At 48.1% G+C, this 25,282-nt stretch overlaps 2 protein-coding genes across 9 annotated transcripts in view; one reads left to right on the top strand and one right to left on the bottom strand.

Moving 5' to 3' along the window:
• BDH1 (3-hydroxybutyrate dehydrogenase 1) overlaps nt 1–19,168 on the bottom strand; it is a 32,123-nt gene extending 12,955 nt beyond the window's left edge. Inside the window, exons 1-4 of one of the 6 annotated variants that reach the window (XM_084871695.1) lie at nt 18,942–19,168; nt 7,602–7,728; nt 3,856–3,928; nt 3,003–3,113 (exon numbers count right to left, since the gene is read on the bottom strand). In XM_084871695.1, the coding sequence (XP_084727821.1) occupies nt 3,003–3,113; nt 3,856–3,928; nt 7,602–7,684 (267 nt within the window). In that variant the 5' untranslated portion in view covers nt 7,685–7,728; nt 18,942–19,168. Of the gene's footprint in view, nt 1–3,002; nt 3,114–3,855; nt 3,929–7,601; nt 7,729–7,829; nt 8,025–12,941; nt 13,254–13,749; nt 14,081–14,137; nt 14,223–14,351; nt 14,769–18,941 lie in introns of those variants that run through there. The other 5 variants (XM_084871692.1, XM_084871691.1, XM_084871690.1 and 2 more) reach the window with 5 other exon arrangements.
• A 373-nt stretch (nt 19,169–19,541) lies between these two features.
• The window catches only part of APOD (apolipoprotein D), a 63,790-nt gene continuing 58,049 nt past the window's right edge, over nt 19,542–25,282 (top strand). For all 3 annotated transcript variants that reach the window (XM_084871757.1, XM_084871756.1, XM_084871755.1), the window contains exon 1: nt 19,542–19,677. The gene's annotated coding sequence lies outside the window, so the exon portion shown is untranslated. The remainder of the gene's footprint in view (nt 19,678–25,282) is intronic.

The raw sequence follows: 25,282 nt of genomic DNA, 5'->3' as shown, positions 1-25,282 counted from the left end.
TTCCGTGGAGACTCCTGTGCCCTTCCTTCCTCCTCTGTGCCACTTCCCCATCAGCCAGGGCTTCCGGGGGCCCCCATGGACCCTCTCGAAGTTTCACTGGGCAGGTGCCTTTTTCCCAGGAGCTCTCCCATTACCCACATCAGGTTCAGGCAACAGTGTCCTGCCCAGGCAGAAGGACAGCCCTTCCCCTATGCCAGTGGTCAGCAAACCGCGGCTCACGAGCCACATGCGGCTCTTTGGCCCCTTGAGTGTGGCTCTTCCAAAAAATACCACGTGCGGGCGCACACGTACAGTGCAATTGAAACTTCGTGGCCCATGTGCAGAAGTCGGTTTTCGACGTGGGTGAGTCTATTTTGAATAAGTGTTAGAACACTCAAGGGGCCTAAGAGCTGCATGTGGCTCTCGAGCCGCAGTTTGCGGACCACTGCCCTATGCAGCTCTCTCTGCGCTGCTTCCAGACAGGCCACGCTGGCCTCTTTCTTGGGCCTTGCAACTTCTTTTGGTAAACTTGAACACACCATTCTGTGGCCTCAGGTTCCAGGGCACACATGGTAAGCTCTCCAAGTAGTTCTCTTGAAACCAACTTCATTTTACTTGAGACCAGACGGAAAATACCACAGCGCACTATCAACTCTGTCCAACCTGCCCACCTCCTCCACCTCCGTGTATTACAGCAGTGAGGCAGGTGATGGGGTAATCCTGGCGGAAAGGTCTCCCAGTCTCCCAGCATGTATTGTTAGTGCTCTAGCACCTTGAGGCCGGTGTAAGGACACTCAGCACTTGTTCCAGGTGAGCTTCTTGTCACATGTGTGAGAAACACTGTGACGAGAGAAGCAGGCCTAGGGCGTTGTACTAGTTACAGGAGAAGCAGCAGTAGGCACTAAGCAGAGAAGACAGAGAGGAAGGAAGGTGTCCACAAAGTCAAGAAACAAAGAGTTACAAACAGGAGTATGGTCAGGTCTGCTGGTGGGTTGAGGATGGCATGGTCTGAGAAGTGACCAAGGGATCTGGCACCCTTGACAAAAGCCACGTCAGAGGCATTCAGGGCTCCTCCTGGCCTGGTCCTGCCCTCCTTTCCCAGCTCATCTCCTCTTCTTCCACGAGTTCCACGAGGGCATTGGGCTTCAGCCACGTCAGATGACTGGCAGGGTCTGGATATGTCACCTCCATCCATCACAGGGAACTCCTGTGTGTCCTTCCAGATGGCGATGACATGCCACCTTGGCCCATCGAGCCTTCCTCATGATCCCGGAGACAGGCAGGAAAGGAAGATGGCTGTGAATGTGGTAAAGGGTGTGTTCAGTTTTAAAGAGGGAAGAAAGACCTCTCCAGGAAGGTGACATTGGAAGGAGGTGAGGGAGCAAGCCTTGAAGGAATCTGGGGGAGAGGAGGCAGCCAGGCCAAAGCCCAAGGAGGGTGTGCCAAACAGCAGGAGGCCTCTGTGGCTGCAGCCTCCTGAGGGAGGGAGAGGAGTGTGAGGTGAGAGTGGCGGGGGCAGCGGGTGTCAGAAGAGGAATATAAGGTTTTGAATCAGAGAAGGAGCCCAGAAATAAACCCTCACATGATTTTCTTTACAAGGACCATTCAATGCAGGAAAGGACAGTCCTTTTAGAAATGGTGCTGGGGAAACTGGATATCCACATGCAAATGAATCAAGTTGGGCCTTGACCTAACACCATATATCTTAACTCAAAATGGATCAAGGACCTGAAACAATAAAACTCTTAGAGGAAAACATAGCACAAAAGCTTCATGACATTGGGTTTGACAATGATTTCTTAGATATGACACCAAAAGCATAGGTAACAAAAGAAAATAGGCAAACTGGATTTAATAAAATTTTTAAATTTTATACATCAAAAGACACTACCCTCAGAGAAAAAGACAATACCCAAAAACAGAGAAAATGTTTGCAAATCATACAACTGATAAGGAATTAATATCCAGAATATATAGAGAACTCTTAAAACTCAACAACAAAACAACCATTCTAAAATGGCCAAAGGGCTTGAATAGACATTTTCTCCAAAAGGGATAGAATGACAAATGCACATGAAAAGATGCTCAACATCACCAATCATTAGAGAAATGCAAATCAAAACTACAATGAAACATCACCTCGCACATATTGGGATAGCTACTATCTAAAACCAGAAAATGAGTATTGGCAAAGACGTGGAGAAATCAGAACCCTTGTACACTGTTGGTGGGAGGTAAAACAGTACAGCTGCTGTGAGAAACAGTTTGACAATTCCTCAAAAAAATAAAAATAGAATTACCATATGACTTGAGTAATTCTACAACTGGATATATGCCCAAATGAATTGAAATGAATTGAAAACAGTATCTTGAAGAGATATTTTACATCCAGGCTCACAGTAGCTAAAATGTGGAAGCAGCCCTAACCAGTTTGGCTCAGTGGATAGAGCATCGGCCTGTGGACTCAAGGGTCCCAAGTTTGATTCCGGTCAAGGGCATGTGTCTTGGTTGCGGGCACATATCCAGTTGGGCGGCGGGGGGGGGGGGGGGGGGAGTGTGCAGGAGGCGGCTGATCAATGTTTCTCTCTCATAGATGTGTCTCTCTATCCCACTCCCTTCCTTTCTGTAAAAAAAAATCAATAAAATATATATTTTTTTAAATGTGGAAGCAACCCAAGTGTCCATTAGCAGATGAAAGGATAAGTAAAATGTAATATATACATACAATGCAATATGATTCAGCCTTAACAAAGAAATTCTGTAAGATGTTACAACGTGGACAAACCTTGAAGAATTTACACTAAGTGAAATAAACCAGTTACAAAAAGACAAACGTGTATGATTCCACTTATATGAGGTACTTAGACAATGTGAATATACTTAATATCACTGAACAGTACGCTTAAAATGGTTACGATGGTAAATTTTATGTTAGGTGTATTTTACTGCAATTAAAAATAACAATGTACAAACCAGTGACTATGTGTGAAGGGCAATGGTGACAAAGATGACCGATCTCTTACCTTCAACAAGCAGCCAGCAAACACAAGGAAGCCTTTTGAATGCAGATGCTTGGCCAAGGAGAACCCAAATCCAGAGTCGCAGCCTGTGATCAGGACGGCTTTGCTGCCGACCTATTGTAGAAGTTTAGACCCCATGTTAGGAACCAGGATCCTGAGTGCAGAGCGACCCATCCTCCTCTGGGCAGTAACAACTAGTGCTTCCGGAGTGGACCGCGCCGAGGCCTCCCTGCCTGGCGTTTTCCGTCGGGAGAAGCACCATAGTCTAGTGGGACAAGCTTGGACTCAGAATCAGGAAACCAGGTTCTAATCCAGATGCTGTCACCGACTAATAATGTTGCTTGAGGTCCCCTTTCTGGACCTCAGTTTTCTCACCTGCAATCACCGTTATCACAATCATCACATCATTACTTACCACGTGCAAGCACTGTGCATGCATGATTACTATATGGAGTTATTATTATTGATAGAATTGGTATAGAAGGCAGTCAATCAATATTTTCCTCTCTTAATTATCATAGTAATTGTATATAGTAATCATGATTATTATATCATGCTATGAATGAGGAAACAGATACTTTTTAAATGCCCAACATACTAAGTGATAGAAATGGAATTGAAACCAGGCCTGTTGGGTTCTAGAGTCTAAACTCTTAACCTCTAAAACTCATTTGATGGGAGGTTTGGGGGATCGGGACGGAGTGTAGGTTAAAAATGTGAGAAAGTGGCTGTAAGAGTCCTGGAAGCTCTGAGGCCTGGTACTCGGAAGGCAGCTCAGGGCCCAGGGGGCCAAGGGGCCCAGAGGGAAGGGCTCTGACCACCTGGCTGGTTCCCAGGTAGCTGGGCTGCCACTCACCGGGGTCACTGTATCAGCGTAAGTGCGACGACCCACGGGGACGCAGGAGGCGGGGTAAAACAGCAGTGTGCGCCTGCAAGAGAAGAGGAAGCCATGAGCACAGGCTGCAGACACACCTAGACCTTGTTCCTGGGGCAGAAGCAACGCAGAGTACCCTCAGCCACCAGCGAGCGGCACTGACTGTCCCCCCACCCGGCCCCTGGGGACATCCTGCTGGTGCTACTGAGAAAGAGGGCCTCTTTCCTCCAGGTGGCGAGGCTGGTAGGAAGTGGGCCATCAGTGGCAGTGGCCATTTTTGCCACTGTGTAGGAAGAACTTTCAGGTGATAGAGCTTTCATCTGCAAATTCCTCCCCTTAGCCCCTGGGTTTTATGCTGCTTCCTGATAAGTTTTTTTTTTTTTTTTTTTTTAATTTTGTATTGTTTAAAGTATTATATATGTCTCCTTTTTCTCCCCAGTGAGTTTTTTATTTTTTTAATTTAACTTTTTATTTTGAAATAATTATAGATTCACATGCAGTTAAAAAAATAGTAGACAGAAATCCCTGTACCTTCCACCCAATTGCCCCTAACGACACTTGCAAAACTACAGTACAATATCACAACCAGGATATTTACAGTGATGCAGCGAAAATACAAAACATTTCCACCACACAAGGATCTCTCCTGGTACCCTGCTATAGCCACATCCACTTCCCTCCCACATCACATCCTCTTTACCACTAATTTGTTCTCCATCTCTATAATTTTGTCATTTCAAGAATATATATATATATATATATATATATATATATATATATATATATATATGTGTGTGTGTGTGTGTGTGTGTGTGTGTGTGTGTGTGTATGTATATGTATATATAAAAGTAAATATATATATATATATATATATATATATATATATATATATTTACTATATATATGTAAAAGCTTAAGTTACTGTTACAATCAAATGACCAGAATGACCGGTCAACCAGTTGTGCACTGACCACCAGGGGGCAGATGCTCAAAGCAGGAGCTGTCCGTGGTGGTCAGTGCATTCCCACCTTCAACCTCTTGCAGTCCTTCCCCGAAGCCGGCCAACCTCCCATGGTCCCTCCCTCCAGGAGCCAGCCCACCTCTTTTAGTCTCCCCCTGGCTAAGGAGAATCTGGGTCCGAAAAGCTTGTAGGAGGAGAGTGACCCTGACACTGATAGAGAAAAGTAGCAGCTCTGAGGTGGCAGAAGGAGCAAGGCAAGCAGCCTAACTGTAAAGACATAAAGTAAGCACCACCGCCATCTTACCTCTGCCACCACACCACACACTGCTTGCCTTTCTGCCACTTCCCCCGACCCCCCCACCTCCGGTCACCACTTCTAGCTCAGCCCTGTACCTTTCCAGGCTCCCAACTGCTGATTGGCTAGCACTCCTACAGCAGTGTGCTACCATTGGCCAAAGTCAGCTACCTATCATGCTTGGGGGTGGAGCTCTGAGAAAATGTGTGGCTGAGATAGGAGAGATGCCATGTTTGTGTCAGTAACTCTGCCCCAGGGAGAGTGAGGTGGCCTGAGCAGGGGCAGCGAGGCAAAGCTGTATTTCCACCTCAAATCGTAGCTGGTGTTCAGGCCGTTGGGGGCGCTCTGTCTGTGGTCTTTGCTTGCCACTATCTTAGCACATCTACACACCACCTCGCCCTGCCATGCACAAATTCATGCACTGGGCCTCTAGTCTATAATAATAAAAGCATAACATGCTAATTAGACCAGATGGCTAAACAATCTTCTGGACGACATTCCGGACAAAGCTAGGGATGCGAATTTTGTGCATCGGGCCTCTAGTCTATATTTATAAAAGGCTAATATGCATGTTCTTCCAAACATATTTATTGGCATAAAAATATCTATTAATATTCCAGCTGCTGGAACTTTGAATTTAACCTAACATTTACTTTCATTCCTCTTAAATATAAAGAAAAAAGGTATTGTGTTTCCTGGCTCTGGCTGCCACAGAGGAAAATGAAGTAGCAAAATGCCCTGAATCCCCTTGGGAAAGGCAATCCCAGGGCTCTCAGCGAAGAGCTGCTTGTTTCATCTGTACTTACTTAGCTGTCTCTACACACACGGCAGTTCAGTGAAGTCTCAGGACATTTTAGTTAGCTGCTTCATGGGTAAAGTTTGAAAAGAGGAGTCACCCAGGTGATCAAAGTAATGAGACACATCAATGCTGTGTGCCCCCTGATGCACTGCACTGAGACACACCTCACCTGGGTGGCACCTTCCAAACATGAATACCTGAATCCAAACACGAGGGCATCACACAAACCCCAATGGAGAGACATTTTTTTCAGAGTGTCAAGGTCAAGAATGACACAAATTCAGGAACCGCCCCTGATGGGAAGAGAGGAGGGGGACATGACAACTAAAGGCACTGCAGGGCCCTGGTTTGTACCCTGGACCAGGAAAGGTCCATCCGTGGGCCATCTGACAAAATTTGAATCCGGTGTGTAGGTCTGTTAACACATATCAGTGGTAATTTCCTGGTTTTCATGATTGCACTATGATTTCGTAAGATGTTAACATTCAGGGAAGTTAGGTGAAGAGGATAGAGCAGCCTTTTGTACTACTTGGGCAACTTTTGTTATCAGTTATCTACACTAATAAAAGAGAAACATGCAAATTAACATCACTCCTCTATGCTACCAGCCAATCAGAGTGAGTATGCAAATTAATCTGAAAACATTGTGGAAGCCCCGCCCCCTGCCACTCTGGGCCTGTGGGGGTCAGAGAAGTTGAATGCCAGCACCTGAGGCTGGCTGCAGCATGAGAGACGAAGAAGTGGCCTGCCCTGATCCCAGGATGCAGATAGCAGCAGAAGCCTCACATCTGCCTGCCCCATGTCCTGGGGGAGACAAACTGGGCCCCAGCGCCTGATGCTGGGCGGCCCAGGAGACAAGAAGCAGCCTGCCCCTTGATCCCAGGCCAAAGCCAGCTGAAGAAGTTGCCCACACTGCATCCCAGGGAAGATGGAGAAGCTGCCTGCCTGCAGTCCAGGTGCCAGCACCTGTGGCTGGCTACAGCCTGGTAGATGGAGAAGCCACCACGTGGAGGTCCCAGGTACCAGCACTTGAGGCTGCAGCCCAGGCAAAGCCACCTGCCCACCATCCCCTTCGGCTGCAGTCGGCCTGGGCGCCTATGGTTGACCAGAGGGAGGGAAGCCTGGGTGCCTGTGATTGGCTGGAGGATGGAATCCTGAGTCCTGGATGCAGGGCTGAGGCAGAGGTGGTTAGGGGCAATCAAGCCAGCAGGGGAGCAGTTAGAGACAATCAGGCTGGCAGGCAGAAGAAGTTAGGGGCCATCAGGCAGGCAGGCTAGCTGTTAGGAGCCAGCAGTTCTGGATTGTGAGCGGGATGTCCAACTGCCGGTTATCCCCTGAGGGGTCCCAGATTGAAGAGGGTGCAGGCCAGGCTGAAGGACACCCTTCCCTCCCCCTGTGCATGAATTTTATGCACCCGGCCACTAGTTTAAAAAAAAAAAAAAAAAAAGGTAAAAAATCTGATAAAAGATATTCTTCTGTGCACCATGTGCCCTGGGAAGGTCTCTGTCTTCTGAGGACACCTTTGAGTTTCCTTTGCTGGTCGAGGTGGGTACTGAGTGTCACCTTGAGAGTCAGGCCTTAGGACCACCTGCATCATCCATGTGTGAAGAGCTCTCTCTGCTTTGCCTAGAGAGTGTGGCACTCAAGGCTACCTCCACCCTTCAGTTTCTTACCTTGCTCCATTTTCTCTGTTAGAGAAACTCAGGGTTTTCCCGGGGAGCTTTGACAGGGGCCTGGCAAGGCGGGCGGTCAGCATTGTGGCCACAAGAGGTAGGATGACGGGCCTCCTGCTGGCGGGTTCTGAAACACAAAACACACCCTCAGCTTTGCCTTGTTGCAGAGGTTTAGGCAGGAGTGGAAAGCTGAACTGAGCCCTGCACCTAGGCAGCCCTCTCCTGCACCTTCCTCTCACACTGTGGTCTCATGTGATAGTAAGTTAGGAGGAGGGGACGTCTAGAAACCTGGGTCCTGCTTCAGGCTGTACCACCAAGCCTGGACCAGTCACGAGGAGGGTGATCTGTCAGAAACCAATCATTGTCTCACTAATAGAAAGATGTAAAAGGCTGGTCAACCTTGAAGCTCTGAAAGGTCAGAACTCAACCACTCCCTATCTAATTAAGACAGTGGTAACTGAGGCAACGTCCCCATCAAATAATCATGTAAATCCTTACTGATATGATAATCCAATTATTACCTGCCAAAGGGCTATGGATGTATCCAGTAGTCTCAATAAAAGGGATAGCAAGGCCAGAGCCTACAGGCAGTCCTCCTACTAGAGGTGGGCTCCTGCATGCCCCCCCCCCCATATTGCCAAATTAAATTTCTTCTAGTCTCTTAATTTACATGTGGCCCTTCTCCAGAACCGGAACCCTGAACTGGAACCCGGAACCATGCGGGACGTGAAAGGGGCTTCCACAGCGGGCCAGACCTGTGACCCTCAAACCAGGCTGTGCAGCCACTATTGGAGGACCCAAGGACCTACCCTCTCAGGGATTCCCACTCCATGAGCCTCATTCTCCGTCTGTGTTCCCCATTTCCAGCAAATCATCCCTCTGTGTGACCCAAGACATCAACCTTCAATCTGAATTTGGCCACATGCCTCCTAGGCAGCTTTTCCAACAACACAGGAACTGGCTCTGAGGCTCAATTCATCAGTAACTCATCATAGCATGGGGACTGGAGTTATTAAATGAGACACATTTTAATTCACCTAATTAAAACACACACAGTCTCTCCCACCACCCTGCCACCCCCTTTCAAGGTTAAATCAACCTGATTGCAACAGGGCCCAGTAGACTTAGTATCTCCTTAAGGCCCCTCAGCACCTGACTATTTGTGTATTATTAAGTGTGGATGAGGGTGTAGATTGTTTGCCTTCTGGTTCTGGTCCATTGTCAGGATAATTCCTCCTGGCCTCGGGGAAGGAAGGGGAGTATGGGAGGGAGTAAAGCAAGGCAATCACGGTGGAGAGATTGCCCTTTTCCCAGCGAACTGTCCCAGCTTCTCCTTTGCACACCTGCCTGGGGTTGGTTACTGGCGGGTCTTACCAGTACATGTTTCTGCCCGGAAGGCAGCCCCTCCTCTCCCCTTTGCTATCACCCAAACCCAACTGGGCCAACAGGTCTGTAATGAGTTCACTAACTAGCCAACCACTGCAAGTTCACTGGTGGAGGCTTAATCTGTTTAATCCTCAGGAAAGAAAAACAAACAGGGATCTCCAGGCTCGGCTTCCCCTCCCACTCCTACTCACCACACCCCATTGCCAGCACGGCAGTCAAATTCTGTGACCCCTCACCTAAAAGCCTCCTTCCCATGCCTGTTGTAACACCCTCTGCTTCCCTGCCTAAACGTGTCTGGTACCGCCCTCCCCTGCGCTCTCTGCGCTGTAACCACACTGACCTTCTGGAAGTTTCTGGTGTGTGCCAAGCTCTTTCCTGCCTCAGGGCCCTGGCCCTTGTTCTTCCTCAGTCCAGAGGCTGTGTCCTTCTGACCCTTCACACTTCACAGAGAATGTCACCTGATCCCCCATGCAACACACAGAGGTTCTCTCGATAAGATCACGCTTCAATCCAAAAGTACCTTGTTTCACTAGTACTTTCTCTTCCCCTTCTAGGCCATAAGCTGGGTGAGTCTAGGTACTTTGTCCATCTTGTCCTCCACTGAACCCCCACCCCCCAAAATGTCTAGAAGAAACCTGATACCAAAGAGGCCCTCAGTGAGTCTCTGCTGAGTGGGGACGAGCTGAGGGACACCACGGACCCCAACCCCCTCCATGGAAGGCCCGTGCCAATGATGCTCAAACCAGACTCCGATCCTTTAACTGGGTGACCCAGCTGGCTGAGCGCACACCTCCTCTCACCAGAACTGGAGCCTGAGCTCACCACCACTGGGTGATTTCAAATCCAATTGTCTATAATTAAAGCCCTTTCCATCCCTCAGGCTCAATACTTGTGGCTTTGAATTTTACTTTCCTTAGAGTCAGCAATATCTAAAAGTGCTTCGAGAATCAAAATATTTGAAAGTGCACAAAAACTCGCCCACCTTGGAAAGTGTACTATTCACAATATTGTGTCTTATATGCAGAATGGCAGGCTTGTAAAGCTTTTTCTTCTTAAGTTTCTTAAATGTGTTGCTGTTTTCACTCCAAACACAATACTGTAGGCAATGGAATTCCCACATACTCTTTGGGGTTCTTTGTCATCTGAATGCCTTGAGCTGGGCTTCATTGTCTGTAAATATTAAATCCTCAAACTTGAAATACCACTCACTTGCCTTTTGGTTTAGAATCAGAAATGGTTATGGGAGGTAGTTGCTGAAGAATGGTACAGGCCAAAACTGGTTTGGCTCAGTGGATAGAGCGTCGGTCTGCTTACTGAAGGGTCCCAGTTCGATTCTGGTCAAGGGCATGTACATTGGTTGCAGGCACATCCCCGGTGGGACTGGACATGCCCTGGAGCCTTCCCATGGTCCCTCCCAGGCCCCAATCGGCTGTGATTGGGACCGGGTGAGACCGGTGGACATCCCCTGGAGCCAACCTCCCATAGTCCTTCTCTGGCCTCTAAAATATTTCTTCTAATTTCCTTTCAAAACAAATCCGTGCATCGGGCCTCTGGTTTTATCATAAATATTGTGGTGACTCTTATGTGCCTGTGTTTAACAGAGAGCCTAGTTAGGCAAACCTAATATAAACATTTGGATTAGTCTGAGAGACACTCTAATAACCAGATTAGACTTACTAGTAGGTGATTGCCAGTTCTCCCCAGAGACCACTTCACAAACACTCTCTGCAGTGGTCTCTCCTGCTCACCTGATGCCTGCCTTCCTAGACCTGCCTTTCACCCACATGTAGCTATAGTTGGACAATAAGACCTCCTCCCAGCCATGAGGTACGGGGTCGGGGAGAGACACTGACCCAACATGAACCCATCACTCTGTCCCCTGGCACTGTGAAAGAATGCAAATCAGCCTCTGAAGGGCAGGGCATGTGACCTGGCTGCTGGAGTGGAGAAGAGGACAGTTATGCTACACGGGGCCTGACACCACAGAGATACAGAGATGGAGAAAGCCAATCTGCAGAGAAAGAGAGAAGAGTCAGGCACAGGGGTTAAGAGAGAGAGGGGGTGGCGGGGAACAACAGAGCCTCCTTCAGCAGGTGGATTCTGAGAAAGAAAATACCAACTAAGGGCTCCCAGTGGCTAACTGGGCTCAATTAAAACACACACACACACACACAACAAAGCCTAGCAACCATTTCTACACAGGGTCCTCTCATCTAAACTGCAGGTTAGGAAGAAGCCTGAACTGAACTACCTGGCTCTGTTCTGAACTCTGTTCTTGCCTTCTGAGCCAGCCCTTACAAAGGAGTTTCTGGAATCCTATTTCAACCAATAGGACTAAGGCTTTCCCTGTCCAACTGGAGCTGCAGTTACAGCCCCATCAGCACCTTCTCTGACCAATCAGAGCTGCTCCATTCTGACCCATCAGGGCCTCTTGGACCAATCAAACTGAAAGGATTTGGAGTCCTCATTTGCATTAGGTCAGACCAATCAGGGACCAGGAGTGGGGACTTCTGTCTATATAAGTCAGCTCCCCTTTGGCTCTGGAAGCATACTTTCCCTTTCCACTGAAGACAAAAAGACTGCTTCTCCTCAGCTGAAGCTGAAACTCTGACATGTTTAGCCAGAGCACAGTGGAGCTGCCACACCAGAGAGGGGCTGGCCCCAGGGCTGTCTCACTCCGGGGCCTCCTAATAGCTGTACTGCTTCATAATTGAGTTGTATCACAATCGAGCTGTTTGCACTGAATAAAGTTTCTTTCTTCACCCCACCCCAAACTTGGTGTTGAATTGATGCCAACCAGTGGTTTACAGACAGATCTGCCTATGAGGACCTGCTGTACTCCTGTCCTCCAGCTCTGTACATGCTGATTAAGCAGCTTAAAGTTTTTGTTACTTTCAGCCGAAACAATATTGGCTGAAACACACTGAAAGCAGGTTCTTTCTCGGATCATTATTATTGATTTTTAAATTTGCTCCGTATTCTGAGGATGCCATGATGTATATCTTATAACAGCAACAGGAACATAGGCCTCCCTCTCTGAACTTCTTGATTTGTTACCCAAGGGAACAGAGTCCAGTTACACAATAGTTGCCAGCCAGAAGACAACTCCAAGATGAATTGATGAAAAGGGATAAACTTTATTGGAAGGGCACACCAGCAGTTCACTTCCCAAAGTGGCATGTGCCCAAATAAGGGATAAGATTCTTCTTTATTCTGGGAAATCATGAATAAAACTCAATGTACAGGTGGGAACATTCCTGCGCATGCGCAGTTGGAAAACATGCCTATACATACATTACATATTAAAAACTGGTGGAAAATCCCCGCCCCAGGGAGGTGAGTTTAGTATTATAATATAACGGGGGCATAATGAAGTGGTCAGAATCTAAAAGTACAACCTACTATGGTTTGCTGACTAAATGTAGAGTGTGAAAGAAGAATCAAAGATATTTTCAAGATGTTGGTGCAGATAGTCCAAGTGACGTTATCCAACTGACAGATGAAGGGGCCACTCAATTCATAAGTACTTACCACGTTTCAAATCTGAGTATACAAGCTGGGAATTCTAATCCTCACTGGCCCCTCCAAATTCTGTCTTTAACTATACTTTTCTCACCTAATTATACCATTTGCTACACCCTCACCAAGCCCTTTACTTTCCAATTTCCAGGCCTTCCTCATCCCATACCAAATCTGACTTCTTCATCTGATTAAGTCCTAACTGATTTAAATTAATACCTGTCTCAACATGCCTTTCCTGATCCCCTAAAAAAAATAAAATTAAATTAAAAATCTCTCCCCAAGTTAGCATTTCACCCCTTCCTTCTGTGCCTCGGTAACAGCACTTACCTAGGGAGGGTAATATGGAATATATTTCTGTTTACAACCATCCACAGCCCCCAGGTAACCACTAGGCACCACGTGGACCATGAGTGCCCCACAGGTAGGACTCACGTGTTGTAGCATTGGTTTCTGGTTCTACAGAATTCTAAATTCTGGTGCTTGACAGCAAGCAGGCGCTCTATAGAGGTGTATTGAGAGGGAATGTGAACGCTACACACATCTCCAAGGTCCGCTTCCCCCGCAGCCCGGGGGCATATGCCTTCTGCAGGGGCGGGATCACACGCTTGGGTAGAAAGCGCATTTGCTACGTCATAAAGGATCCAGGCAGCGGAGGATGAAAGGCGGCTCTTCCGCCTGTGCCCTCGCAGGCTCAGCCGGTGACTCCGCATCAGCTGACCGTGGTCAGACTCTGGCAGGCCGGCTGGAAAAAAGCCGTGCGGAGCTCAAAGACATGACCTGCGCAGTGCCAGCCCCTCCCCGACAGGGACGCGCACCCCGGCCCCTCTCGCCGGATGCGCGCAGGCGCCGCACCTCACGCGGGTGCCGAGCAGCCAATCTCAGGGCCCCTTCCCTTCCCGCCAGCAAGACCTCGGAGCCTGGGGGACCCGGGAGGCTCGGCCGGAGCCGCCTTCCCATTGGCTGAAGCGGCACCGCCCAAACCAAGCCCCACTGTATCGGGCCCCGCACCCCTCGGCTCCCGTCCCCATCCTCCCCCCGCCACCCTCACCCCAGCATCCCCAACTTGCCACCGCGGCGCCTCCACCTCCCTCTGCCCCGGTTCTGTGGTCCGTCCTGTCCTCCAGCCGCGGCCGGCTTGGCCGGTGCCCAAGGCAGCTGGACCGGCGGCCAGACCTCAGTCTAGCATCCCTCCCCAGGGCGCGGGAGGGAGGGAGGGAGGGAGAGAGAGGGCGCTCACTACCTCCGCGACCACAGAGCCTCCTGGATGGCCGGGATGGGGAGGAGCGCCGGGCGGGACCGAGACACACACGGTGGGTGGAGAAGGGCGCGGTGCCCATAGCCCGCGCTGGAAGGCAGGACTGCAATGTGACCTTGGGCGGGTTCCTTTCCTTCTTGGGGCCGGGGTCCCCTAATGTAAAACGCGGCAGCAGGGAACGAGGAGTCGTGAGGGTTTTCATCTGGGGACCTTGGGGCCGAGGTTCCAGCTGGGCCTCCTCCTGCAGAGCACCCCGTTCCCAACAACGCCGGGCGAGGCTCCCACCAGCGGACAGAATGCCCGGGAGGCAGGCGGGCAGGGACCGCCAGAGGCTGAGACGGGTCTGAGCCGGATCGGTCCATCTTCCTCCTACCTCCACTCCGCCGCGGCCCCCGGGCCGGCCTGCAGGACTTCATGCCCCCTTCCCCCACCCCAAACCGGCGACCCGGCTACAGGGCCGCACAAGGACAAATCAAGCGGAGGGCGCGGGCGCGCCCCACCCGGGCGGAACCGGTGCGGGCCCTTCCCCTAACCCCAAACCAAATGGGAGGGACCCTGCCTGGGGAGGGTTCCGCGGAGGCACTCGCCTTGATCCGACGCTTCACAGGCACCCGCGCTCCGGGCTCTGCAGACCGACTGGGGGCGCTGCCGCCGTTTCCTTCCCAAAGGCCGTCCGCCCGCTCGCCCAACGGTGGCCTCCGCTACCCGGATGCGCCCAGACACCTAGGGCGCCCGCGTTCCCGCTACCCAGGCGGGTCCGGGGCGGGGAGTGCGCCCGCGCCACCTCTCGGGGCGCTGCGGGGGCGTCTGGCCTGGCGGCTCCGGTGGAGCGTTCCCCCCCAATCCTCCAGCGCCAGCTGCCTGCTCGGCGCCCCCTGCAGCCCGTCCGCCTCAGACCTCAGCCGGGCGTGGATCTCACCGCCGGCCCCCTCCGGGGATCCGCCCAGGCCCGGGAAGGTGCTGCTTCAGGAAGTGCGGACACCCTGGTGAGGGGGAGGCTCCTGCCAGGTCCTGGGCGTGCTTGCTGTTGTCTTTAGAGCTCACCAGGCTCGGTTGGTTTTTAAACTTGTCTTTTGATCGGATGAAATGTATTTATAAGGATTTGCTCCGAAGGGTATTTAAATATAGTTGAATAGCACAGCTTCCCAGAGTTTCCAACAGGCGGCCCCACCCCGCCAAGTCTCCGGAATAAGAAACAGGCTGAGGAGGAAAGGAAGTTATACGGGCACGTTATTAGCAGCGCTGTACCTCCAATCCCTGAGTTTATTCAAGGTTGTGTCTTCTTTATCCCCAGCTCCTGACCCATACAGCCCTGAAAACTGGGACAGTCATGGAGGGAGAAAGCACTTGGTTCTCTGTACCCATTTCACAGACAGACTCAAGCCAGAATACTTGCTTCAGTACAGTGTTTGCAAGGAGTTACTCTGCCATGGCCATCAATAATAACGAATAGCTACATTGAGTCACCAGGCTATACTTTTAGGATTATGCATTGCTGGAAGAGCAGCTAATTACAGGAGCATTCATATTCCACATAGGAAAACCATAGGTCCCGACTTAGGACTGAGAAGTAAGTGGAAATAAAGTTCTATTTATGGACGACAGGAAAAGGAGGATTGAACTGCCTGTGGTTATATCCAACTCCTCCTGTGGCTGGCCTCATCTTCCCAGCCAGCTTTGCTGAGGTAACCAGCTGCATACAGGTGTAACCAGAGAGAACTTAGCCTCAGCTGCACCTCCTACCTTCTTGCCTCGGGGTTTCTCTGTCACTGCAGCCTGGGACCCCTGCAAGAACCTGAAAGTGTAAAGAACAAATATCTCATGGGACAAACATTGACCAAGGCAGGCAGGGGCTGGTGGAGAAATACTCGCCCTCCATTCTAGTGGGCGACTCCAAGATACATCCTATATAGCTCCTAAGATAAGGTGACCAGGTGTCCCGCTTTTGGCGGGACAGTCCCGATTTTTAACAATTTTAAAACGCCGCAGGACAGGGGACAAATTGTTAAAAATTGGGGCTGTCCCGCCAAAAGCAGGACGTCTGGTCAACTGGTCAGCCCCAGTTGCCCATGGTAGTATCCATATTGATCAACTCTGGAATGCACCCTTGGATTGCCTTTCTCTTTCCCTCTTTGCTTGTTTGACTCTTCAGAGTCCATCACTTCTGTTCCTTGGGATTCATCCTCAAAATAAACTACTTGTATACAAGTCCTTGTTCAGGCTTTGTTTGGGGGAACTCAACATAAGCCATTAGTTAACCCAAAAGAGGCGTCAGTCCACCTGCTGGGCCTCATTCTCACCAAATCAATTCTGCTAACAAGGAATTTATTTGTTCAGTTTGAACTTTTGCTCCTTTTCTTTCTCGTTTGCCCTGCCCACCAGGGCATCACGAATAAGCTCTCTGAGACAGACAAGTCCCCTTTGGAGACACCCCCTCCCCCCCCAGAGGGTCACAGTGTTTGCTCCCATCCCTGTCTCAGCATCATACTCTCCCGGGAGAGAGGGCCAGCTGAAGGGCTGGACTAGGTGAGAGTCTCACAAAGCCATTCTCAGCCCCACCTTAAACCTCTCCACCTTTTCATGGTCCTGGCTGCTCACTTTGAAAATGGGAAAACAGTTCTGGGATTGAACGTGGAAGCAGAAACAGTGTTTTTAACAATTTGTCCCCTGTCCTGCGGCGTTTTAAAATTGTTAAAAATCGGGACTGTCCCGCCAAAAGCGGGACACCTGGTCACCTTATCTTAGGAGCTATATAGGATGTATCTTGGAGTCCCAACACGGCCCATGCCAAGTTTTCGTCTCCTTCTCAGCCCCTTCCTTTCCCCTTTCCCATCATACCATAAGAGCCATTTCTCTGCCTGGATAAGAGGTCTCAGGCCAGGGTCTTAGGTACTTAGCACATTTTCATCTCATTTCAACATTAAGAAGGTGGGAAATGGATATGTACACGTACGTAAGCTAAATGAATTGTTAGAAGTCTCCTGTAAGTCTTCTAAAAAGGGAGGTTTTGCCCTAATTGATTTGGCTCAGTGAATAGAGCATCAGCCTGCGGACTCAATGGTCCCAGGTTCGATTCCGGTCGGGGGCATGTACCTTGGTTGCAGGCACGTCCCCAGTGGGGGGTGTGCAGAAGGCAGCTGATCGATGCTTCTAACTCTCTATCCCTCTCCCTTCCTCTCTGTAAAAATTCAATAAAATATATATTTAAAATAAATAAATAAATAAATAACAAGGGGGAGGGGGGGTTGACAGGGGTTCAGAACAGGCTTTGTAAAAGCCTGGCAGACTCAGTTGGGATGTAATGCCTTCAGATCCCCCTGCCCAGAGAGCCACATTGTTTGCTCCGGTCCCTGTATCAGCTCCTAATTGCATCCTAGCACACCCCCTTCTTGAGTCCCAGCTCAAGCTAGCCATTGCCTCGTCTTCCAGGCCCTATCTCTCCCATGCTGGATCTGGCCCTGCCCCATTTCTGAATGCCCCTGGTCCTCTCTCCCCTCAGTGCTAAGCATTGAATGCCAGGTGGAACAGGGAAATCCTGCGAAGAGCCAGCCACTTGGAAGCCCTCCAGGAGCCCACGCAGCTGTGTGGTGCTGAGTTCTGCGGAGGGATAGAGAATAATAACACCATCTACTGCTGCACCAAACCCACAGCTCTTCTGCTTGCCTTGATGCAATTGAGTTTTCTTAAAAAATAAAAAAATAAATTGGCAGGGGTGTGTGGGGGGGAAAGCAAGAAATCTTACCCTTAACCTGCAGAATTTTAGAAGTATCAAATGGCTTTTTCTATAATTGGCAGTGAAGGAAAGAAAAGGCCCAGTGCATTAGTCTAAATCAGCTGTAGTGCTTAGGATCTAGTGTGCTGAACAGAGCCCATGATCTTCACATGCCTGCAATACTGAGTTCTACCAATGTGAGAACTGGAGGCCCAAAGTTTTCCCTGAAGTGAATGTGCAAGGAAAACCAGTGTTGGGACCTTAAGGGAAAAAGAGGAGCTGTATCAGCATCTGTATCTCTGTCTGTTGACTCATAGATTTAATTAACATGTTTAAGCCACAAAGTTTCATAGACTAGAAATTTAAGCAAAGTTCTTTTGAGGTAATTGGGATCTTTAAAGAGGGGAGAATATAGGGAGGTTAAAAAACAACTGTGTCCCCATCTCTGTTCATTCCACCCCAAACTACAGCAACCCATAAGATGTCCTTTCTTCCTTCAGTTGACACAGATTGAGCCTTTATTATATGCCAGGCATTGGGCTTTGTCCGGAAAGCCATGCCATCCCAGTACAGGTTCCTGTCTTCAGTAACACGGCCTGGCAGTTAGTGACTGTGCTGTGCACCAGACACTAGGCCAGGTGCCTTGTGTGCATTATTTCACTTAATCTCCGCAACAGTCCTGAAAGCAGCCCGAGATTATCTTTATTTTGCAGCTGGAGAAGATGAGGCTTTGGGGGGTTGAATAAGTAGCCCATAGCAGCACAGCTGGCATGGGCAGAGCAGGACATACCCAAGACTGACCCACTACAAAGACGTTTCTAAGCACACCGCCATTGTCCTATGGTTCCTGCTTTGAAAGACCAGGATGAAGGCCCACAGTTACGAGGCTATGTGGAACACAGAATTTTGGTTACCAGTTGGGCTTTGTTTCTGTGAGTAATCTAACAGAAGTTGGAATTACTTAGAGATTACATGGAAACTTCTTTCAAGGAGGACAATATAGGTGGCATGATCGGATGCCCTCAATGGGAAAAGGAATTATAGGCTCTAATTGGTCATACCAACTTTGAAGGACAAAAATATGGGAGAAGGTTCTTAACCCTTAAATCTGATTTCATAGTTTGAACTTCAAATTCCATGTTCAAAGAATTAACATATTCAAAGACTATGGAATATGTTATAATAAAACTTTTCAAAGCCAGGATACAAAGCTATATGCTTATCTATATATTTCTAATGAATGTATATTATTTATGTTTTCTGCTTATTTTACCAAGAACAGAGCCTGCTGTTCCAAAAGGAAAACTGAATTGCAAAGCTGCTGCCTCTTGTTTTGGGTTGCCAGCACCTCTTCCCAAAGGCCCATTTCCTCCTCACCAACCCCATCTTCTCACACCAGGCTCTTCTCACACCAGACTCGTCCCAAGACCACTGCCGCCAGTTCTCATACTCGGCATTCTCTTACCTCGGTGGGCTGTATTAACGATCCCTCAGCACTCTCGGCAGGCAGGATCCTCTCCAGGCAAGTTGCAAGCCAGATACACCTAGAATCCTCTTAATTCTCAGGTAATAGGGGGTAAAATGACACCCCAGGAGACCTCTCCCAGGCTTTATGTGTATTATGTCAATGCTTGTCTTTAGCTGGGAAGGGAAATTCTCACACTCATCCTAACCAAAGCCAACTAATGATACAATACAATATTTGGAGCTCTGAATGTTTGTGTTTTCGTCACTGAGGCAAAGTTCAGCTTTGTAACTATTTGTTTTAAGTTTAAAATGTCTATGAACTTGGCCATCTGACAAGCAGAGGGTCAAAGGCAGGTGCCACCACTTGGGTACACATAAGACAAAATGATGCCAAAGGGCAGCTCCAGCCAATTCCATCTTGAGCTCTCCCTGCCAGGTAATGTGTGGGCATAAATGGGCACAGGAATGGACGTGAACAGAATGAGAGTTCCCTGGCTTCACATCATAGCATTTAAATTTTGGGATGTCAAGGAGAAAAGTAAACACCACAAGGACTTTGTCTCCCCTTCGGGGTAAAGGATTAGTCCCTTGGTTAGGCCACAGGGCCCAGATATTCAGTCAAACATGATGTAGAATCAGGACCTGAGAAAAATTTCAAAATGGCCAGTGACTTTGGACAGGCTCAGCTGCAAGAAGATGGGGCCAAAACATGCCCCTTGAACATCACAGTGGAGGTAAGGAGGGGTATATCTGACATACAGCTCCTTAGGGCATCTTTTAATATTACTATACCCTATGATTAAAGTCAGTGGAAATTTACAACAACCAAATTCTGGCGGGACTACTAATGGTCTAAACCCTTCATGAATAAAGGTTTGGGTCATCCCAGCAGGTTAAGAATCATGACTAGCTGATGGCAAAGGGACTATGGAATGGGCAGTTGGAAAAAGCAGTTATAAATACCAGCTACAACCATGTGACCAGTCACAGAAACAACGACTAATGTCACGAGTATTTCTTTCTTATTTTGGGGGGGAGGGGGGAGTGTAAGTGTGTGATATCTTTGTGTTCTTTCTTTCTTATCACCTTATTATGTAACATGAGCTGTTTTGACTTTATATCATATAGTATATCACAGTGTTATTGACTTTACATCATAGTATTTAAATTATGGGATATTGAGGAGAAGAGTAAACACCACAAGGACTTTGCCTCCTCTTCTGGGGAAAGGGTATTTTTCGTTGTACTCAGGATAGTTGTATCATTTTCGCTGGAATTATGCCCTTATTATTTATTGTCTTTATTTGGAGATTGAGTGTGATTAAACTGATGTGTATGGGTGCCAAGTTGACAAGGAGAAGACTGTGATGGTTAAGTTTGTAAGTCAACTTGGTTAGGCCACAGTGCCCAGATATTCAATCAAACATTATTCTGAATGTTTATGTGAAGGTGTTTTTGAATGCAATTAACATTGGAATTGGTGGACATTGAGGAAAGCAGATTGCCACCATAACGTGAGTGGGCCTCTTCCAACCAATTGAAGGTTTTAATTGAAAAAGGCTGACCTCCCCAAAAGGAGGAGGAATTCTGCCAGCAGACCACTTTTGGACTTAAACTGCAACTCTTCCCTGGGTCTCTACTCTGTCGGCCTGCAGATTGTGCATTTGTAAAGCCTCTACAATCATGTCAGCCAATTCCTTAAACTCTCTCTCTCTCTTTCTCTCTCCTTTCTCTCTCTCTTCCCTCCTCATTCTCTCCCTCTCCCCCTCTTTATCCATACACATAATACTCACCCAGTGTGGTCTGCAACCCTGATTAGATTATGAAACAACCCTGAAATTGATCCTTCTGCTCTGAAATTGATCCTTCTGCTGCAGGGCCCATCAGCAGCAGAAAAGGCCCTTACTCAGGTCAGAGGCAGGAGTTCGGTCACAGGCCAAGCTGGGATGTGGCAGGCCTTGCTTCTCAACGTCTCCATCTCCAGAGATCTCTGTGCCCATTGCCCTCCAGGTGCTCACAGCCTGGAGTCTGTGGGCAGCGGACGGGAGAAGGCAGGTAGAGGGAGAAGGGTAATGATAGGAGAGGAGAATGGCCAGGAAGTTTGGTCTGTGTTCACTGGCCTTTGCTCAGAAGACCCTGGGAAATCAGTCTCTGGAGGCATAGCTTTAACAATAAAAGAGCCCCAAAGACCAAAGAAAGGAGTCTCAAATGATATAGTTGCAGGCCCCTCAAAGAGATATTTGAACAACAGGGCCTTCCTTCCTGTATCTCCCAAATCTTAATATATTATTGGAAAAAAAAAAAAACCCTAACTGGTTTGGCTCAGAGAATAGAGAGTTGGCTTGCAGCCTGAAAGGTCCTAGGTTCAATTCCGGTCAAGCGCATGTAACTTGGTTGCAGGCACATCCCCAGTAGGAGGTGTGCAGGAGGCAGCTGATCGATGTTTCTAACTCTCTATTCCTCTCTGTAAAAAAGCAATAATATATATATATATATATATATATATATATATATATATATATATATATTTTTTTTTTTTTTTTTTTTTTTTTTTTTAAGAGAGAGAGAAAATCTCAATTAAGTAAACAGGAGCATTATCACTTTTAGTGTCATTTCTCTTTCTTTCACTACTGTCTACCAGCTCTGTCATTATCCATTTTCCTCAGAGATGGGCTCCCCCCGCCCCCCCCTCAATCCTTTTTCTCTCCTTCTCAGACTCCCAAGCCAAAAACCTGAGATTCCCCCAGATGCCCTTCCCTTCACCCCTCACATACAGCCTGCCTGGCCAGCCCCCTGTGGTGGGTGCTGCAGAGGAGGGGAGGAGGCACGAAGGAGCCAGGCCACCAGGTACTACAGCTGACAGGACTGCCCTCGGGACACGCCCAGGGGCAGATCACTTCAATAGGCCCTGACTCCGAATGAGGATGCAATGCAGGCTGTGAACAGGAGGCAAGCTGTGGCCCAAGCCAGTGGCCAAACTAGAAGGAGGAGCTTGTAGAAATGACGAGTCTGAAAAGATGAGGCTGAAGAATGGGTGGGGGTTAGGGGCCAGGAAGCTTATCTCCTGAATTCCAAAGAAGGGGCATCTCAGTCCATCTGCCAGACCTTGCTCTCACCAGACCTTTCCCAAGCCTGCTAAGAAGGAATTGGTTTGTTTGGTTTGAGATTCAGCTCCTTTCCTTTCCCAGCTGCCCTGCCCTCTAGGGCACCACTAATAGCTCTCAGAGACAGGCAGGATGCTTCAGAGACTCCCGGGAGAGAGGTCCAGCTGGAGGACTGGACTAAGTGCGAGTCTGACAAAGCCATCTCAGCCCCGCCTTGAACCCTTCTCCTTCCCACGGTCTGGCTGCTGACTTTGAAACTGGAGAAACTCTCAGCTCAAGGTTCCCTGGAGGGCCACATCTTCCTTCCATTGCAGCCTGCATCCACATGACGAAGCAAGAGTCCAATTAGAAATTAGCAGTTGGGCAAATCTGAATACTTGAGAGTCAAAACACGGGCGTCCAGTTCTGCCACGGTCCAGCTGTGTGACCTTGACACCTCTCCTCCTGGAGCCTCCAACCCTGCATGCCCAGAATGACAGGCAGGTTGGGGTAACGTTGAAGGTTGCCTGCAGTTCTGATGTCCCATCATTGTTATCTAGCGTGATGCCCTCTTGACTCCTCCACTTTAGGATCTGCCTTTTCAAGTTCCACAGAGCTGTGGTCAGGACATACACACAGAAGACAAGATGGAGAGCCAGAAAAGAGCCCAGTAACTCACCCCCCCGCCCTTTCCCCGTCCCCAGCTGTTGTACCTACTAGCTAGAGGTGGAGCATAGCCAGTTAACTGAGAAATGATGAAGCCGTATGTTGAGTTGATGTTCAAATATTATATCCAATAGTGAATCCCTGAAGATGTTAGGTACATAATACTCCCTCAAATATTAACAGCCTCTGCCAGCAATGAGTGACTCACCACGTGTACATACACACTAGCCTGGCTTCTCTTCTAGGAGAAATTACTCTGAATGTGACGACTTAGTTTGGGCCAGAAACAACAAAAAGTTCAATGTAATGGGTCTAAATTAATTAAAATAAGGCTTTGGGAAATGCTTCTAAAATCCAGGGCTATACAAATTTGCGTGCCACAAAGTTGTAGATTATTATTATTATTATTATTATTATTTTAATATTTTATTGATTTTTTACAGAGAGGAAGGGAGAGAGATAGAGAGTTAGAAACGTTGATGAGAGAGAAACATCGACCAGCGGCCTCCTGCAACACCCCCCACTGGGGATGTGTCCGCAACCAACGTATCAAATACATGCCCTTGACTGGAATCGAACCCGGGACCTTTCAGTCCGCAGACCGATGTTCTACCACTGAGCCAAACCGGTTTCGGCATTGTAGATAATTATAGCCATATAAAAATGCATCATTTTGCTCTCAATGGTCAATGCGTTTAAAGCGAAAGCAACCTTAATCCTTAGAGGGTGTTTGAACCTTCCTGACTATTGCTCTATCTCTCAAGTCCTTTGGATACTCCAAGCTAAGTTTTAAAGGTCTTTGAGACCCAGGCCAAATGGCTGTCCTGAAAAGGCAGTGGCCTTCTTAAAGATTCAAATTGGTTAGCGATCGGTCTGTGGTGACAGGGACAGCTCCTTCTGCAAGATGTACCTGTGCCTCCTGCCACCACCAAGCACCTGGCCCCTGGACCACACAGCCTACACCACTTACTCATTGAGCTTCTTGGGTCTGTGGGTTTGCAGTTTTTGTCAAATTTAGAAACATTTTGGCCATTATTTCTTTAATTTTCTTGTTGTCCTTCGCCTCTCTTTCTTTCTTTCCCTCTCTCTTTTTCTCTCTCTCCTCTCTGAAGCTGAATTTTGACTAGCTCAAGAGGCAATATATATCCAAAATGTGTTTGGAGAAAAACATAAATAGTTGTTGTTTTTTTAAAGAGTAAGACAGATTTTAGAAAAACATATAAATAGCATGTAAACAACAGCCTTTAAGAGAGAGAAAAGAATAAAAATAATGGATAATTTTGAAAGCAGAAAATGTTTAAATACTTACATGGCAAAAAACAACAACAACAAAACAAAACAAAACAAAACAAAAAAACCACCTCAATAAAATAAAAGCATAGATGACAAAAAGGGGGGAGGAGAACACATATGCCACACATGTAGCATAGCTAGTTAATGCACACAAACATTAAAAATAGGAGGATAAAGATTAAAAAAGAAAGGATATAAAAAGGCAGTGCACTACCCTGGCTGGTTTGGTTCAGTGGTTGGAGTATCGGCCCATGGACTGAAGGGTCGGAGGTGCAATTCCTGGTCAAGGGCACATACCTCGTACCTTGGTTGCTGGTTTGATCCCTGGCCCCAGTGGGGGTGCAAGCGGGAGGCAACCAATCAATGTGTCCCTTTCACATTGATGTTGATCTCTCTCTCTCCCCCCCCCCTCTCTCTCTCTCTTTCTCTTTCTCTCTCCCCTCCCTTCTACTCTTTCTAAATTATCAATGGAAAAATTGTCTTTGGATGAGGATTAAAAACAAAACAAAATGGTAGTGCATCAAAAAGTAAGTGGCTAAGAAACATATGTAAATGTGCTCAACCTTACCAATTTTAATGACCTGCCCATCACAGTCATATATACCAGTTTTTACCAATAGCTTTGCAGAGACTGAAAACTTGGAAATGACCTAACCTTAACATTTGCAAGATTAAAGCAACAATATAAACGCATACTTGCATATCATATAATTAAATACTTAAAGATCACAATCAAGCAAACTGTTAAATAAAATGTGTTCTTTTCTCTTACCTTAAATATATCTCATCCAGAAAGGCCAGGATCCAGCTCCCAGACCCTAGTCCATAGCCTATCCCTTCTTTCCCGACCCAGGTCCATACCCCACTGTGAGGAGCCTTATGAGTGTGTGTGTGTGTGTGTGTGTGTGTGTGTGTGTGTGTGTGTACACCCCAGCCCACACAGCCAAGCCCTGTCTACTCTCCATACATAGTCACCCCTTGGCCACCTTAGGGTCTAGGGATGAGAGTACCTGCCATACATATTCTGGAAGATATATCTGAGAAGATGCCTATGCAGAGATAGGCCTATGATTCTCTGGGAAGGAAATTCTGGGATTCCAGAACCTCAGGGCATGGTCAAGGAGGGGAAGGATGCAGGCTCTAGGTGGACATATCCCCTTGACCTCATGAGGTCATACCCAGAGGAGAGCCAGAAAGGAGCTTCCTATGGCTTAGGACCCATGGCAGGGGCCCTCTGGCCTGGTCCCAGGGAGGTACTAGATGTGGGGAAAGAGGCAGGTTCATACACTAATTGTTT

The sequence above is a fragment of the Pipistrellus hanaki genome (genome assembly GCF_964339955.1).
Source record: "Pipistrellus hanaki genome assembly, chromosome: 2".
Lineage (NCBI taxonomy): Eukaryota > Metazoa > Chordata > Mammalia > Chiroptera > Vespertilionidae > Pipistrellus > Pipistrellus hanaki.
This window is presented reverse-complemented; position numbering and strand designations above follow the sequence as displayed.